Source organism: Streptopelia decaocto, assembly GCF_964273445.1.
Source record: "Streptopelia decaocto genome assembly, chromosome: 6".
In the NCBI taxonomy this organism is placed as follows: Eukaryota; Metazoa; Chordata; class Aves; order Columbiformes; family Columbidae; genus Streptopelia; species Streptopelia decaocto.
Window position 1 is genome coordinate 21,012,448 of NC_138660.1, and position 19,318 is coordinate 21,031,765.

The 19,318-nt window shown below is 36.6% G+C and overlaps 1 protein-coding gene across 1 annotated transcript; it reads left to right on the plus strand.

Annotated features, from left to right (window-relative positions):
• Positions 1-199: 199 nt before the first annotated feature.
• Positions 200-17,019, plus strand: RBP1 (retinol binding protein 1). Its single transcript, XM_082057141.1, has 4 exons — positions 200-1,174; positions 1,792-1,970; positions 13,312-13,413; positions 16,754-17,019. Exons 1-4 carry the CDS (start codon positions 1,102-1,104, stop codon positions 16,805-16,807), a joined length of 408 nt encoding a protein of 135 aa, XP_081913267.1. The 5' UTR covers positions 200-1,101; the 3' UTR covers positions 16,808-17,019.
• Positions 17,020-19,318: the final 2,299 nt, after the last annotated feature.

A 19,318-nucleotide genomic window follows, 5' to 3' on the forward strand; every position in this document is an offset into this window, starting at 1 on the left:
ATGGAAATAAATCTTTCTCTCCTGCATGTGCTTAAAAATGCATGTACCATTCATGTCACTTTTAAGCCTCCAGATTCACAAATGACAACCAGTCCTCAGCCACAGATTTGAAGTAAGTTTCTTTGCTTCTCTGATCCGGAGTCTTCTATAGGAGTAAGTAATTGCCAAAGCCCTGGAGGAGATAACATTTCCAAGAAGATCTTCAGCTGTAACATTTGAAAACACACAGCAGAAAATAAATGAAAATAGCTTAGAGGCTGTCTCAGTATTTGAGCCCTAGTGTTAGCCGTAAAAATCCATCCACTTATATGTTAATTGCCTATTCTGTTGGTCGGTCTATCTCAATTTTTACAGGGGACACCTTCAAAGAATATAGAAAATGCCTTTTCTGTGTTGCTTGAATTAGCTGAAATCATGTGTTCAGCAGTGATGGAAGATTTATCAATACACAGAGTTAGCCGCTGTTTCTTAATACAAGTTTCCACCTCACTGACCCTTTTTGAGCCCTCAGTTGGCTTCCACTGGTAGTTGTCCAGAATTAAGGAGTTTGTGGAATAAGTTAAAGTAATGCCAGGCTCAAATTACGTCCACTGAAAGAGTCTATATGATCACTTTCTGACAAGTAGAAGGCATAAAGTAGCTGGAACATATTCCAGGAAGAAGGATTCACCTCAAAAGACACACAAGATAAACGCTTGTATAGCTTTGGCTAATATCTGAAACTACAGCTGTTTAGAAGGTTGGTTGGTTGATTGGTTTGTTTTTCTGAGTGGCATGAAAAATGAAGAGTAGCGTGGTTAAAATGGATCTTCAGATAATCAGTACCCTTACAAAAGTTATATGGAAGGTGAGTGTTTCGTTCTGTTTAAATCAAGTCATCCTGCTGTCATTCGAAATCTCAGAGGTTCAGCCTTGTGGAAGGTTTTAAAGGCAACACTTTACCAGTAATCGGATTAGAAGGACTTGCATAGCTACATGGTCTAAAAAAGAGATAAAAGAAACCAGAGTTCAAACTTGCCACAAAGAAAAGCAGTGAGCTGTGTGGTGCACAATCAACACACTGTTCTGAGACTTTGATTGTGACAATTACCTAAAGTAGGGATGCCTGCAGATTTCAATGGTTACTGGAAAATGGTCAGCAATGACAATTTTGAGGAGTATCTGAAAGCATTGGGTAAGGTTCCCTTCATGTTTCTTTAACAAATAATCAATAAATGCAACCTGTCTTAGTCTTTACAATAATCTGTCTTTTCTTGTACAGTCATAAATCATTTTTATGAGAAATATTTTTTTCAGGAATGCACTCTAGGAATTGCATTATGCAAAATTGTTTTGTCTTAAGCAGCCTCTATTTTCTACTGTCTTGAAATTACATTAACAGATTAAACTACATAGTTTAAGAGGTAAGTGACGAATTTCAAACTGAAAAAAACTCCAATGTAAATTGAAAAAGAGTAAAATTTTTATGTGTAATAATGAAACAATAATGTACTTAATGCAATTTTGCATGTTTGTATTTGATGTGAACTTCTAGTATTTCTGTAGAAATATTGAAGGCCTTGTTAACTACAAATACAAATGGCATTTTTTAGGACTCCACATAATCAGGAAATCAAAACTTTAATTTATTTAAGTGAAAAGAATTAGGTTATGGACTTTTTCCTCATGAGAAAGCTGGCCTGAAAGATCTGGACATTTATTTATCTTTGTTTGTTTTAGTTCTCCTAAGAGGTACAAGCTTCTTTTTGTGGCAGACTTTTCTGGATTAAAATAATCCTTCTTCTTTTTCAGATGTAAATGTTGCTGTAAGAAAAATAGCAAACTTGCTAAAGCCTGACAAAGAAATCCTTCAGAATGGGGATCATATGATCATTAAAACACTAAGCACTTTTAGAAACTACATCATGGAATTTGATGTAGGAAAGGAGTTTGAGGAGGATTTGGCTGGGGTGGATGATCGCAAATGCATGGTAAGAACTACAGCTGTAACAATGGACAAAAAAAAAAGGATATTAATAATCTGATGCCTTTCACAGACCACATCTGTTAACCATTTTGTGTGGCTATTCCTAAAATTATTTCTGTCTTTCTCAGTTTGCTGAGATTTGCACACAGTTTTTAGCATGTCTTTACACTAAGGAAATGCTAATTTTAATCAGGAGCACAAAACAGTTTTATAAATGAATGAATAGCAACTTCAATGAGACATTACTCAGTTATACTGGGATATTTGTTAGTCAAAAGGACATTTAGGTTTAAACTTTCAGAATCTCTTCACTGAATAAGGTTTTACAGTAAAGGAAATTCACTGATTGCAGCGTCAGGCACTATTTATTCCGCATGTGTAAGAATGGCCCAATCCATAGGAATAGCAGCTTTTCTTTCTGGTTCTTGTCCTTGTGCTCCTTCCTTCCTGGTGTATTTATTAGAGCAGACATGTTAATTAGCCTACTGGAACGAATCTTTCTGTCATTAATAAGCAAACACTGAGGATTCTGCTTTATGAGCTCTTTTTGCTTGCCAGAGAGACAATATTTTCTAACTTATGACTGATAAATACCAATTAACAGGGGAAAAACTTGAGAATACCAAGTTCTTTCTTGTTAGTTTGAAAGCATGACACCTGCAATATCCTATAGTGAAGAAGCTGATGGGCAAAAGAAAATTCTCTCAGGAGGGACTACAGAGGAGAAATCACATAAAAAAGAAATAATGGGTTTCCATTCTTAGAAAGATAGTGCCATTTAAAACTCATACTATTCTGTAACACTAGGATATGCAAATTTGCCTTTGCTCTGGTGATAGCAGGAAAGGGAAAGATCGTGAAGATCAGGAAAAAAGAATGACTAGTTAGCGAGTGCCTCAACTAATCCTTCTGTGTTCCTTGTTAGAGAGGGTAGAAGTATGCTACAGTTCAGGATACAAAACTCAGAGAAGGGAGAACCAATGTGTAATTTTGTACAGGAAGGTGCCCCACTGTCATAATAGATTTTTGACTGCAGGAAAGCTCTTAATCAGGATTATTAGGTCCAGATCCACTGAACAGTTATGAGCCCAAAGGAAGACTTAGACTTAAGTAGCTAAATTACTATCAACGGTAGCAATGTTCAAAACATCTGCTCAAGCGCTAAAAATGTCCAAGGTCCTTAATGTTTGAGTCAGTGAAGCACTGGTTTGTGTGCGTACATAACTGTCTCCATCTAAGCATTATCTCAAACACCATTGAACCCCAGCTTCAGGAGGACTGAAACATCCCCTACCTGGTGGAAAGAAGTAAGTGTTCTCTGAGGCTGTCTACCATGTACCTGCAATGAGTGTCAGACAACCACTGTGCTCAAAAATCAGATTCAGAAGACATGGAAATGTGGCCCTTGCCTAGTCCTGCTTTTGAAATGCTGAATAGATCTAACTCACAACTCTTGACTTCCCAAAAAATACCCAAAATATTTATTTATTTGTGGCAGGCAAAAATTCTCTACCCTGTTTTGCTAAATTGAGCAATGGGGAAGAATTTGAAATGTTGAGCCAGAAAGAAGAAATTAGAGAAAGATTATTCTAGTCACTACAACAGCTATTTGATTTGTTGTGGAACCTAACTCACCCTGCTGGCAAGGGTTGCTTAAACATTTTATCTGCTGGCTATTTAGTGCAAAATGCTTCCTCAGCTTTGGAAACAGAAGGTACCAGCATTCCCTTGCCTTTTCCAAAAATCCCCAAGGAGTACTCACTAATCCTCACTGTCTGTATTCTTAAGAATGACTGAGGCACATTACATACTCTTCTAGAAATCGCCCGTGTCCCTTCATGGCCTCCAACAACAGATACCAACTGCAACTGCACAGTTAAGGTCAACCGTCATTGGTTCTCTGTTTGCCTTGTAGCAATGTATCATCATTTTCTTATTAAAGGTTTCTTTTCTACATGAGAACTCAGTTTTCTCAAAGGCAAAGCGGTACAAGAAGCTGTCCTGAAGTCATTTCAGCACAAATCTGACAAGCATAATGTCAGACAAAACTTGCTGTTGGAACGCAACGAAATAGCTCCAACAGCCCAGAAAGAGTCTCATGAGAGAAGGGTCATGGACCACTGCCTGAGTGGTGTTGTGAAGAAAACCACCATAAAGCAAAGGTTGAATATCATATTGTTCTTGGTGTTTCCTTTTCTCATCTATAGGTTGTGAAACAGCATGCCATAAATGGCTTAATCATTAATAATCAACCTGTGTAATAGGAGAGATTGTGAATCGATTATTGTAATTTATATTGTGGACAGAGCAGACCACTGGGCAAGTATTATCCAAGTAGCTCAATGTATGAGAAGTACAAAGTAACACAGATAAGACAAATTACACATTAAACATTAATCTATATAGCAGAGCAATCATCAGGAGACTAGCAAAAATAACCTTAGCGGTAATTCATCCAATAAGTATAAATAATTTTTTCTTTTAATGAAGGATATATCATCTAACTAGAGTTAACATATCAGTAAAAACAATATGAGCCCAGCAAACAGGTTAGATCTTGTGTATAATTCACTGAAATTGTGTTCACCTTTCAGTTGTAAAACACGTCTTTAAGTCAGAGTAGAATATAACTACAATAATTCCAAATCAATACTGTCTGTGATGAGAAAAGGCTACAAAGTCCTGCTGATACTTATTTTAGAAGTTGAAGGCTTGACAGTTTGAATTGATATTCCTGTGACAGTGTAGGCCCTCTCTTTCAGTTCGGATTTTTTCGTATTTACATTTGGTCACTTCTGGAAGCCTGTCTGAAATTTCTGGAACAGCGAGTTAATTGAGCTGGATAAATCTCAGCATTTTCACTTTGTCCTTTTTTTGACCTTTAACTGTTGCTTTCTTGTATGCAACATGTTTTTAGGTGATTCTGTTTTCTTAAGGGATATAGATGACAGCAGTTGGTGACATCAGTTCCTTTAGATTTTGCTTCTGTTGGGAGTGAAAATTGGGTACTTTGCAATCTCAAGAAACTCAAAAGTTCTGCTAGTTTAGTTAAAGATGCAGTTTCTCTGTTCGGTAAAACCAAAGATCAGGAGAGTTGACCACACAGATGTGCAGACACAGGAGAGGATCACAAATCACAGTGCAAGGTGCTTCCAAGAAGACAGTTGATACTCAATGTGTTCTATGCGTTACTGCAGCTCTGTTTGGAGCAACCTGCAGCACAGCCTGGTCTCTTAAAAAATGCAGACAAGATATCCGCATTCACTTGGCTTCGTAATGCTATTGTGCTTCTCCTGGAGCTTTTCCCCAGAGATCTTATCTCCTAGATAAAAGTTAAATAAGAGTTCGTCTGTTTGTTTGGCAATTTCATGAAAGATGTGTTTCTGTAAGTTTAATCATACTTAATATTAAGGGTTGTTAAAAACTTGGCAGTTTGAACTACAAAGGTAAAATGAAAGTTTATATATTCAGGAGCACCTTTTATTCTTTACAAATGTTATAAGGTGGACATTAGATGGTATAGAAAGAAGTTTAGAATATTAATATTGTATTACTTTATTTCTCATATGATGTGAAGTTTGATTTGGTCCACGTGATAAAATTTCTACTACATTGAAGAATTTGTTCATGGTTTTAATTGGTAATATATCAGACATATAGTGTACAAAGACAGGAATTTAAAGTTAAATGGATGAGTATGGCTTGAGTATTTCCTGAACTGCATATTTTATCCTGCTATCTCCATTCTCAGTGAAGTTCCAATCTCATAATAAAATTTCCTAGATTTTAAAGATAAAATCTATAATCTGTAGTTGCGATTAATTTACTGTGTCTCAGGTATTGCCCTAAGTATAAACCTTGTTTCATGCACATAAACTTTACTGTGGAAAAAATTTACTGCGCACAAGAGGCAAGACCTTATTGAAACAAAAATTAATTGAAAACTATCTCTGCAAGTATGTCTTATACATCACCAGATAATTTTGCCTCCCTTTTTCACCATCAGTAATAAACAGTGAATCTGAGGAAACATCTGCAACATAAGTAAACATAAGAACAGGGCAGGATCTGACATGAAGCAGGAAAGTTAGCCTTATGTACCTTCACAGTGTATTTGCTTAGTACAACAGCCAAAAGTTTATAAAAAAGTTAACTAAAAAAACTTAAAGGCTGAAACAAAGGCTGAAGTATCATGTTCCAAGTCTTTCCACCCAATGAATCAAAGCAGATTGAGAATGAAGTAGCTCAGATGCAAAAATTACTTCCCTAAAACTTTTGCTTTTCAAATGAAAGATGCTAAAATGCTAAATTCAGAGGAAGTTTTTGCATTATAATTTTTCTCCGCTGTTAAAGCATTTGAATGAGACTGAATTGATTTAGCTCACACTGTCCAGAATTAATCTGTCTTTTGACAGAAACTAAGGGCAAGTGATCTATTTAAAAAATCAGAGAAGATTCTATGTTCTAAATAAAGAACAGCAGAACTTCTTGGGTAACTGAAAATAGTATTAGTTGCATTAGAATTTAATATTTAGCTAAGCAAGTGAAGGATGCTTCAGTAATTCAGAGCCTTGTGCTCTTTGGCATAGTGATTTTCTTCTTACTTAGAAGCAGGAAAGGAAATGACCATGACTGGGGACTGGTAAACAGATGAAAGAACACAAATTTGAAACTGAAGGTGGCAAATGGTAAATGTGAACCATTTAGTTACCCAAACCAGAATACAAACAGAATATAACCACTTATCAAACGGGTGTTTAGGATCCCATTATTGAAACGAATATAACTTCCAGTCATAGTTAAGACTTGCTGAGGTGTCATAGGGTGAGGGCAATTTGGGAGTTGTAGAATTCACTCATCAGATCTGTCATTCATCTTACTGTATGAAGTATCTTCCTGGAAATATTTAGTCATTTAATGTTTAAAACAGCCACATAAGGATGGCTCATAGCTACCTGACCAATCCATCTGTCACACAGGCCAGTGCTAGTTACATGTGTCATATCCTAGTGAAAGGAGGTAAGTTGTTTCAAACACATTGTGGCTCTGTTTTAGATAACAAATAGGCCTAACGTGAAACTGATTCCTCTCTAGTTTGTATTCAGGAAAAATGAAATGAAGTGTAGTTGTTCTGGACATAATTTGATTTATACTGCTGCAAGGACAGAATAAAGCCCTATTATGAAGTTAAATGGCTCATGAACCTTGTGTAACTATTTAAGCAGGTTTCCTCTGTTGCACAATCGCAATTCACAGCTGTTGATCTAGTTTAGAGTAGGTATTGGAATGAACACTCTGCTGCTGGAAAAAAAAAAAAAGACATTCCAATAGTTGAAATTTCTGTAGGGATCCCCCACAGGGTGAGAAGACTCAAAGTAAATTGTGCATGTCTAGTAAGATGCAAGATCAGCAAATGTGTTTACTCGATCCCTCTGCATCAACTGTTTGGCTTCTCTACCTCTTCAAATGCTGTCCTTTTCTTTTTTCCATATACTACATAGCATTGTTCTAGAATTACTGTTTCTGGGAGGTGTTTTTATGTCATTGCCTGTGTGCATGTACAAGTCTTCTTTCACATCTAGTGCCCTCTCTCTCTGCAGTACTGTAAAATCCCCGGCTCCTCATTGGAGTAATCTCTGACTTTTGAGAGGTTTTATTTAAAGGTAGTCTTCATGTAGTTTTCTGTTGATACTTCCAACCTTTTACAAACCGCTTTCTACAAGTGAGGAATATCAGTCCTCCAGGCAACCCCTCTGAGGCTTCAGAGGACACAGGGCCACTCTTGGATCTGTCTCAGTTTCTCTAAAACTCTGGTTCATTCAGTCTCTGTGGCTCAGTAAAGAGGAGCTGTTTCCTTTTTTCTGCCTTGTTTCACATTGCACATTTTTGGCAGTACTGCTTATTGCCTGTAAGGGATAGGCCCAGCACGTTTGCACGGTGATATCAAATGAGATCTCTAAAATCTTTTGCCATATAATTTAAGATGTCATTAACTTTAAATTTTGCAGTGCTGGATTCATGCCTGAAACCTGTGACTGATCAGAAGCTTTGAGCTAATTATTTACAAAATCACTGAAAACATAGTGAAGCTTTGTAGGGGAGGTGGTTTTGGATGGGCTTAGCATTTCAGCTTTTTGTGGATCCTATAAAGCTCAGAGTTATGAATGAAGAAAGTGTAACCAGAAGGACTCAACTGAAAAGCTGAGAACTAGACTTACCAAATCCAATTTTGAATGACAAACCATTACTGTTATGTACAATTGCATCTTGCTAAAATCACACAGAGTCTAAACCAGTTATACACATTAATTTAAACAATAAGTATCTTAGAATCGATTCTGATCCTTGTTATAAAGTGAATTAGATCTGCTGGTTTGTATTTTTTTTATGACATAGGATATACACAAGTCTTTCTAATTTTTGTATTATTTGTATATTATTTTATTTCAGTAAGGAAAAAAAACCACAACATTCCCACTTATTTTCACCTGCATACCCTGGAGCTTTGCCACATTTACTTTCCTATTCCCTGGAACATGTCTGCAGTCATTGCTTTCCTTCGTTGCTCTTGTGAGCAAGGATTCAAAATAAGGAATTGTAACATTTCAGGTCTGATCCTATCTGACAGCAGCCTACCCTTTGATCTAAAATTTGTCAATCCAATCCTAAGCCTCTTTGCTAGCAATGGAGATGCTGACAATCACAGAAAAAAAAATACACTACAAGTGTCTCATTTTTTGATTACAGTGAACTTCAGTAAGCTTATCAGTCAGGTACAGAATGCCCACATTATAACCAGCTTGTCTTCTCATAACAATCTGAGCAAGCCTGTGAAGGCATGAACACATTTCAGAGTCCTTTAGCTACGGATACCTGTTATGAGACATCACATCTGCCAGCCCCACAAGCAGCTGAGAAATTGGTTGTGTTACAGTACCAGCTATTTCCTAGGAGTTAACTTTGGGAGTTCTGTTGCTGCATGGCTAAAAGCAGGAATGGTGAGATGGGAGGTTAGATTTTTAAGTGCTTCTACAGGGTTGAACTGAAGTTGGTAAGGGAAGGAAAGGTTGATATAGACTAAATCATTCAACCTGGCTACAGGATAGCTAATGTGTAGCCTTTGTCCAGCAACAGTATATTGAGACAAAGACTGGGAATCCCAGCACTTATTTTCCTGTTGGGTTTGTTGTTGTTTCCTCGGTAGTTTATATGTCTGTCACCAGCCTGCCCAGTACAGATTTGATGAACTAAAAGGAGTTACTGGATGGACAGGTGACAGACCCTAAACATGATTGTAGCCCTCCTGTTAGCAGTGCACTGCATGGCTGCTATGCGCAAGGTCATAAGTGACTACAGCATCATGGAATGCCCCTTCACAGTTACGTTATATTTTGCCTGTGGTATCAACAGTAGTTTATTCTATCAGCACTTATTTGATAAAAAATTCCCCTGCAGACTACTTACTAAAGGTTTTTATATCCCTTTGATACTTAGTACAGATGAAAATGCTTTACCTTTGGAAGGTGTTATATATCTTGTTGGATATATTGCCGTGTTTGACCAAAAATTCTAGGATATTTTCTTTCGTGTTATCAGTAAACACAATACAGGATGCAGCTCAACTTGAATTTTCCGATGTCATCTAACCTAAATAATTACTTTCCATTGCTTAATCCTTCTTAAATCATAATTACAGTTGCAAAATGACTGGTCATTCTCATAAGCAGAGAATTACTGGATTATGGTGGAGCATGGAGTGTGTAGTGCAGTTTCAGAGCATGGCAGACATCTTCTGTACTGTAATACAGAGACAACACTCTGAAGGAAAGTAGAAGAAAAACAAAACTGGTACTGCTGTGTTTCTCCTACAGATGGGAAAACCTATAGAATATTTTTTGATTAAAGGTGGTAACTGCAGTTCATATTTGTAAATGCAACGTGTTGAAAATCTATGTGTCATTAACATAAAATGTTCAGGGACTACTTTTATTTTTTTTAAGTTCTTTTCTTTCATTCACCTGTGAAATACATTCTGTATCTTCAACTGCAGAGCGCATGACACAAGCAAGCACATTAGGAATAGCCAGCGTGGGAATGAGAAACATTTGCAGAGCCAGCATCAAATGTTTTCGCACTTAGACCTCACTGGGAAATGCAAAGTTCTCTGATAAAATAGTTTGTTTGATGAATGTTTCAGTAAATTACAAAAGTCCGTATCTCTGGCTGTGGGTCAATATGACTTGCCACTAGAACCTGGAAGTAATATCTATTGTAATTCTTCAAGACTTCACTACTGTTACTGCCACTAGAGAAAATGCAAATGCGTAGTCAATAGATTTGGCTTGTTTTTACTAAATATTTAATTTAATAAATCTATCTTGTCTCATAACTGAAACAGTAATGAGAATAATTATAATTTCTTCTATCTTTAATTTTCAGGAAGATAGTGTTGCTATGTATGTGTGCTTAAATCTTTGTAACAGAAAGATTAAATCACTAACAGAAGACTTACTAGTCTAGTCAAGTGTTTGACTCCTAATTATACAATGGCAACATCTTGATCCAATCTTTAAAAATAAACCTTTGCTCTTATCTACAACAAAAGAGATTATATTTAGCAACATTTGCCCTACAGTGGTATTTTTGTAATATTATTATTTTGTTCTGACTCAAATATCTGGAAATGTTCTAAGGGAAGCATTGCTGGATCTCAGCTGTTGGGCAGACTCTGAGCAGCAGCCAGTGCTCATGTAACAACCACAGCAACTCCAGCCACAACACATACTCAGTGTGTGTCTGGAATGGAAGAACGTGTTTCAATCTGACTTAAAAGAGAAGTTTCTATCTTCTATATTAGTTGTGTCTTTTATTGAATGAGACATTACAGTTTGACCTAAAGAAAGAAAATATTAAAATGCTACTGATTAATCTTACTATCATAAAGTGGTTGTTCCTGCTAATAAAGAAGAGGACATTATGCTCTCCTGCAATATATTCTCTCCTTTATAACCTTCATAGCAAAATAGCCACATACAAAAATAGAAACTGTACAGTTTACTCATGTCCCTTCAGTGTTTATATTTCTCAAAGAGAAAGCAGAGGATGATAACCAAGAATATTGGCTGATAAAACAGCTTGGTTAACAGTCTGTGGTGTTATACTCTCTGTGGTTATCACCAAATTGCCAAAAGCAATATCTAATCTTGACTGGAAAAACAAGAAAGCTGGAGAAAAAAAGTATGTTGTTTTCTGAGATGAAACAATTTCAGTCACCCTTGGAGGCTGAAGAAGTGAACATTTTCTTGTGCTGCTATAAACATTTCTCAATTGCCCCCAAGTGTACTAAGCTAGTGAATATTATCAGGACTAATAATGTCCACAACTGACTTTGAACACTAGTAGTACTAATAAAGTTGGATCTTACTTTATCATGGTATACTGCCTTTGAATGCACATATAAACCCACAAAATTTAAGTATTTAACTATCTGTTAGTGATTAACTAGTCTAAATGATTAAACTGTGCTGAGCTAATACTCAATGAATAATAATGAATGTGGTTACTAAGCAAAGTTGCACATACAAATGCTTCATTCCATAGTATCCCTCACATCTGCAAATCATCAGTAGAAATAATGTTCATTTTTCTGATATATTAATTTTTTAGAATGTCAGAAAGCCTTAGATATGTTAATTTACAAATTAAAAATTTTTCACTTCGACTAGTATTATTTGGTATCTTCTCCAACTGGACATCTACAGTTTCAAAACATATACAGAAGAGGATATAAGCTCTGATGATGACATTTACTTCAGTTTTACCCAAATGTGTTGTTCCTGCCTGCATTAGCATTTTGTACATTAAAATGATACGGCTTTTTGAAAATGTTACCTACTATTTGATTTAAATACTTTAAATACTTCATTTTACAAGAGTGAACAGAAGAATTGGTGAATGCATTTTCCAAATTTGAGAGATTTTTAGCAAGGACACATGAGATTGTCTTTCAGAGACCACATATGGTGCAAACAGACTATATGGGATCAATAACAATGCTTTGCCTATCATTATCTGGGCTGGCACTCTTTCTAGTGATTCATTTTACGTGCTTGTTCAGTTTAAAGCTTCCCAGGGGTGGAGACTGCTGGCTGTACGCATTTAAAGATAGTGGCTATCATCATTATAATTTAAGAATTAATTGTTTGTGATATTCACAAATTAAATAAATAGGGCTGCATGGTTCTTGAATGTTGAACTGGTTTTAGTTCCCAGAATGAAAAACGTAGGCTGACTTATTTTCTTAGAAACTACGCAGGATGGATGCATTAAGTTTTCGTTTAATGACAAATCAGAATTAATCTTCTCTCTGTATTTGACTACTCATACAGGTGGTGGCTGAAGACTTTGACAAGGTAGACAGTAATTCTCTAGTTAGTTCTCACATTCACTTCAAACAAGCTGGTTTAAAAGCCATGTGCTAATATTGATGTTAAACTATTCTCATGGAGCACAAATTGTCACTGCTCTTCACCTTCCTTCTTTAAATATTTTAGAGTATTGCTCATCTTTGTCTTAGGATGACTTGAAAGTCAAATTGTCAGTAAAGTCTAACCAGAGTAACAAGCTGTAGATTTCATGTTTGTACATTTAAATAGTTTTATGAATCCAGTCCTCCTGAACTACACAGAACAGCACCAATATTCAGAAAAGTGCTGTGCAACACCTTTACTCACACTCTTATTCAGCCAGTCCTGGCTCAAGTAGTTTTTCAGCTATGGTTACACAAAGCAGGATGCTGGCAAAGTTACCAATTTACTGATAATTCCAGACCACTCCACTCCATGACGGAAGGCAGATTAAGACATGGGAAAAAAAATACCAGCTCAGGATTTAAAAGCCTTGTTCATCCATAGCTGCCAGTAGGTGGGTACTTTTTCAGGTAGAGCAGCTGATGGGAAGTCCTTATGATGGAAAAAAAAAAAAAAAAAGCTGCATCTCAAGTTTTCAGCTCCTTTTGCAAATACAGTGTTAGGCTGCACATCCCTTCTGCTGCTGTAATTTGTCAGCCGAGAGAGAGGAGTACCCTCTTACACCATGATTTTTATGATAAAATATTTTCTTGCATTTGGACAGCTTTATCTCATCCTTCCAGGTTTTGACAGGCAGTTAGGCAGCAACTTGCTATTTAAGATAATTTCTTTTGTAATTATCCTAAGTGTTACAGCACTCTACAATTATTCTTCTTATGAGATCATTTATTATATTAGAGAGAAGTTTTGCTTTAAAGAAACTAATCATAATATCAGAGAGCACTACAGTAACACTGAACATGTCTGTGTTGTTAGACCACAGTGTCTTGGGATGGAGATAAGCTTCTCTGTGTACAGAATGGAGAAAAAGAAGGTCGTGGTTGGACCCAGTGGATTGAAGGAGATGAAATGCACCTGGTAAGATCATGTAACAGGTTCTAAATGCCACTTTATTAAAATGGTTAGATGTAATAGAGTAGGCTGTGTGCTACGTTATCTTGGGTTACTCTGACATAATTATGTATTGGTGCAGCATTTGACTTGTTTCTAAAGCAACAATTTCATTTGGAGCCATTATGCTTTTATGTCCCTTACAAAGACTGCCTGATTTCAAAGCAGTGCTCTTTCTGTGTTAACTGTCTGTCCAGACATACCAGTTTGAAATGTTTACACTGAAGAAGACATTTAACAGAATGTCCTTCATACAGTCTGCAAAATACTCAGTATGGGAGCTGGTGAAATTATGCATCCAACAATAAGCCATAAGAGGAAAATACTCCATTGTTCTTTTAAAATAATTACAGTCCTGACTGCATTATAGCCTAGAGAACTAAAACAGCAATTAAGTTTTTGAAATGTCATGTTCTTTCAGATCATCATTTTTATCTTTCTAAGTTGACAGAACCTGAAAGAGGATGCCTATTATTTTCTCACATAGCTCTTTATAGCATCCTTACTCTCTCATCAGTGTGGGTAAAAGGCAGTCTTCCTCTCGAGATAATAAAATCCAACCTCCATTTCTGTCCACTGTTCAGTACTATTAGCATTCAGCAGTCTAAATGGATATTCTCTAAATATTCAAATCAGTAGCAGAGTTAGGAAATCTTTGCTAAAGTATCCCAAACTCCTTATTACTAAACACAATTTTCAGGAAGTACTGGAAGTCCCAGAAACCAGTTCAGGAAAGGAATGTATATGACAGATCTTGCCATCTAGACTACTTACCTGATATAATGCAGGTAGGGAGAAAGTTACTGCATAAGTGAACACTTTATAGCTGAGCTCATGGACTCACTGAAAGTAAGGGGGAACAGTAAAAAGAAAACTCAAGAATTTACTGTGTATACATATTCCCTCTATCTATATAGAAACACATTACAGTATTCCCAAACTACCTCCCAGCATCACAACAGTTGGTGGGTGCCATGACAACATGCATCAGCCCTTTCAGATTGTCTGCTGGCAAACAGGTTGCAATTAGCCAGACAATATCTGGGCTAGTTTAACTTACACCTTGCTGCACTCAATCATACACATCTGTGCACTCATCTGCATGTATATGAAGCGGTAGCACTACTTGCTCTTGGATTTCTCTGTATTGGCATCCTGCTTTCTGTCTCTTGCCAGCTCTGCAGCCATTATTTCTTCCCATTTCCTGTCCCCAACACCAGTTTATTTAGCCCAAAGTTCTGCTGTCCTTACTCTGATTCATGCTCTAGCCATACAACCTAGCCATGGATGTCTAGGCCAGACCACTTTCTATACCTGACCCTGTCAAAAGTTTAATTTTAGAAGTTATTAATTCAGATTCAGTTGCTCAAACATATGTGTCTAGTGCCATTTTGAGTACCATAAGGTAACCTGACTGATCTGAGGCTGCTTTTTCAGAAGGCTGTGAAGAGTTCTGTACTCTGTAATACCTGCCAGCTCTCACAGGCATCCACGCACTCACTGGCACTTATACAATTTATTACAGTCTATCTCCCATGTACACAACAGTCAGCTCATAATTACTTCATGCAAAGGAAGTAACCAAGTATTTTAGAGGCCAGTCCCAAATATTTCAATTTTATCACTTTTTATATTTCATTAACTTCAAAAGAAGTCCTCTCTATTTCTCTGAATCCTTGTTAATGTAACTCTCTCCATTAAACATAAAAGGGTCCCATTTAGTATCTTATTTTTGACTAGGTAAGATTACTAAGTGCTGTACTCTTCAGAGTCCTTTGATACAATGGGCAGTTACCTCCCTAAAATTGATACTTCGATAGCTTTATGATTCTATTGAACTTTACACAACAAGCCAAGTGTTAATTTAATTCTTTCCACAGTTCTGTGGAAGGCAGTACCACATTCTTGAGTAGTTTATTGCCTCCTTTTTTCTCCATTTCATTCTGTGGCCTGTACTTTGTGGTTGTTTTTCCTCCTTAGATTGTTTTATGTGAGTGACTTATTTGACCATTCTCCATTTCCTTTTCAGTTTTATTGTCCTTTTCTATTGTATTTATTCCTGCTGCGCTGTGGGTCTAAGTCACTGTCAGTAGATCTCTTAGCCCTTATTGCACACTCCTTCTTCCAGGTTACCTATATAGAAGTGAACAAAACAAGTCCTAACTAAAATCACTGTGTCAGTCTGCTTGTTTCATCCATTCATCATGAAGCACTGTCTCTTACTAGGGACTAGCAGTGTATGCCAACAAGGCTGTTGGCTCAGTGTAAGGTTTTTTAAATACATGATTTTATCAAAGTCCCCCATAAGAAAATGTGCATAACTGTACAGGAAGTCTTACACAAAGTCTTATCTTGAAATAAAAATTACATCACTTATGCTAGGCCATACATAACCTTTGTTTTTATGTCCCTTAAAAAGTTCCACCTTGTTTTCTTCTTCTTCTTCTTCTTCTTCTTCTTCTTCTTCTTCTTCTTCTTCTTCTCCTTCTTCTTCTTCTTCTTCTTCTTCTTCTTCTTCTTCTACCAAAACTAGTCAAGACCTCCACACATCTCCACACATACTGTATGCACTTCTCAGGTCTAACTTAAATAGTTTAGCAATGGAGAAGATCAAACTGCATCTTCACTGAGGTTAGGTAAACAGTAGTAAGCCTCACAAATCACTGCCCAAACTGAAACATAATTGCACCTGCTTATGCACAGTTCACCATGATCCAATGACTCACAAGTAGGGATTTTGGAAAAGCTCGTATGGCACACAAAGGAACAGCAGACAGCATTAGGCAGCCAGTATGGTCAAGTTCGGTCAAAACTCACTGCTGTGCTGTGATTTATAGACCTAGCTGTATGCAACTACCTGTGCTTTTCTAGCCATGATCATCCTGTTACTAGAGTGGGCTTTCAACTGATTTCTGTGTTTGGGTTTGAACTACCAGTCATCATCATACAGATTCAGAACTCATTAGTCAAATCCAGTGATTTCTTTGTGTGTCTAAAATAGAGAATGTCCATTTCAAAGACCTAAGGAGTTGCACACACTGCAAATAGCAAATAATGCACCAGGAACACATGTGGCCCTTTAAGATCTGAGATCCCAAAATAACTTCTCTCACTCTACCTTTCACCAGAAAACAAACCCAAACTATCTGGCTTCTTTTAGTATTAAAAATAGTCTAAAATATGTACAAGCTACCTAATCTAAGTTGATAGAAAACTGTGGATTCAAATTAAGTTGGACATACACATGAATGTATAATGCACATGTCCTATGTAAAGGTTGTATTTTTTAATTATTTTTTCTTCCTAGGAAATAAGAGTGTGTGGAGTCAAGTGTAAGCAGGTCTTTAAGAAGGTACAGTGACTCTACAGCTGATACAGAAGTGAAGAACGGTAGAATTTACAGACTTACCACCAAATCTCCAAATGCAAGTCATGAACATCATCAGTGATGTGAGCAAATACAGAAATGAAGATCACATTAGAACTGTATAGCTAGAATAAAATATTTTTAACAAATCATTTTAAAGAAATAACTGCAAATAAAACTATTTTTAGAAATGCCAATTAAAGATACTAAACACTACAAATGTGTGCATACCATAATTCTTGACTATACCAAAATAGGACTGTTTGGTATAAAACAAAATATGGGAGTTTAAGACCTTGTAAGCTCATTTTTTACTTACATTGGAAATCACCCTTCCATAGCCTTAGAAAGGGGCCTTCAGGTAGACTTGTTTTCAGATGTTACATTGTAGCTGTAAGAAAGTGAATGAGAGTGTATGTGGCTTACACTTAAATCCTGATTTCACAGAAGCCAGTGACAATTTTACCAGCAGCTCCAATGGTGCAGTACTTCACTGAAAGTACTCTGCCAAAAATAAAAAATCTGATTTCTCAAAATAATTAAAGGTATGGATCAGTAGTCTGGAAAAACAGTATTTACAGAAGTATGGCCAAGAAGCAATTTTTTTCTGAATGCTTTAGCCAACATCTGCCCATTCATTTTTTTCTTACTCTGGAGAAATTAACAGTAAGTTCACTGCTAGAAGCTATATGCTGATACACACACCACACAAAAGATATAACAAACATTGCTTTGTACAATATCGTTTGCAGGGTTTTACAACCCATCACAGTCATGTTCTCATGCAGGCGAAGTGTGTAACAAAGCACTGGCCAAGCAGTTTCCAATGCTGATTTAACCACTAGTTATAGTAATAGTAATTTGCAAACCAAATTGTCATATTTTCAGCCTAACACACAGGATATACAATTAGCACCACCACTTCACATTAAGTTCAAAAAGATACAAGGATACAGGATGCCTGGTTGGATCAGACCTTTAGCACGTGACACAGTATTACAAATCTCTCCCATAATAACTGTTGTTAGCCATTTGCAGGGACTTAATCGTGGGTAGTTGCTATGGCAGAGTCTGTGGTGCCTTTCTGTGGTGCCTTTCCCTACTCCGCTGCAACTCCTGCACATAGCATTGCTTTGGCCTTCTTTTGGAGCCCAGCACTGAGACTGAGAGAAATATTAGACATGTAAATGGCAACAAATACTGCCATTCTCTGCTAACCAGAGACAGTTTTAAAATATGCACTATTTTTAAGCTTGTTTAGAAAAGCCAGCAGCCTGATCTAACATGAAGAAGTGAAGGTTCAGAAACAGTCATTGTAAACTATGAAGTTAATACAGCAGGGATGATAAACTTTCTGAACTATGGTGTTGCAACCATAATATTTATGCCATGAGTGTAGCACCAAATGTCCTGTAATGGACATCTAATTCAATTTTGTAAAGTTTTGGTTCACACTTTACATCAGAAAGTACAGAGAAAATATTATGCATGAAGACTAAACCATCCCCCTGTGATAAACTGGTGAAAAATACCCACTGTCCCTGTAAATGCTTGTGTTACTCTTGCAACAGCTTACTACTTAAAATTACAAACATATGTAATGGAACTGTTTAAGTTCCCTTGTAATTTTTTTTCTTGAGTAATACTCATGAGTAATACTCATGCCTAAGGAAGACTCTGGGATTAACACTTGAATCTAGTCAACCAGATGCATGCAGAAGCCTTTTTTCTCTCAGGGAAGCATGTTTGCCATCTAGCTCTGTTTCCATAGCTAAATGCGTGTCCCTCCTGACTGATATACAGACTAGCAGTTAATGCTGATTGTTTTCTTGTACTTGAAGTGGGACAGGTCAACACTGGTTACAGTTAAATAAGATAGGAAGCTTGTAGAAGAGGGAAAAGGATCAGAAGTGTGTATCTCGGGTTAAAAATGCAGTTCTGCTTAAGTGAAATTGCAAATAGCTGTCTAGTTACAATGTTATCACTTTACACAAGGTTGGGATACCCTAGTTGCCAAATTTCAGTTCCTCAGTCATTTGTTTTGCTTGAAAGATTATTGCCACAGAAAGTTATTTCCTTCAAGTTTCTAAATTATTGATTTCATAACCATGCACACCCTCCAGATATGTCTCAGCCCCAAGAAAGGCAAAAGAACAATGGAAAATAAGGAATGAACTCCAACTTCTCATTTATAACAGATCTTAATTTTTTCAGACCACCTATATTTACCTTCTCATATGAAAACTGAAACCACATAATAAATAGATGGTTCACACCACTATCCACAATTAAAGCTTGAATAATTATTTTAATATTCAGAACCGAGACCTTTTTTGAAATGTAGTTTTCCTTCAATAGAATTTGGCAGTTCATAACCCTTAATTTGCCAGATGTCTTCTAATTTTTGCCCGCAGCTCCCTGCAGTCTTGTGTAACATTCACAAACCCTTTTTGCAGAAGGTTGTAAATGGATCAATTAACATCTAGCTAAGAAAATCCAATTGTT

What these genes read in the sequence shown, in the direction of transcription:
- RBP1 (XM_082057141.1), top strand. Translation starts at nt 1,102, where the DNA reads ATGCCTGCAGATTTCAATGGTTACTGGAAAATGGTCAGCAATGACAAT. An exon ending in TGGATGATCGCAAATGCATG is followed by an intron (nt 1,971 to 13,311) that starts GTAAGAACTACA and finishes CTGTGTTGTTAG; the next exon opens with ACCACAGTGTCTTGGGATGG. An exon ending in AAGGAGATGAAATGCACCTG is followed by an intron (nt 13,414 to 16,753) that starts GTAAGATCATGT and finishes TTTTCTTCCTAG; the next exon opens with GAAATAAGAGTGTGTGGAGT.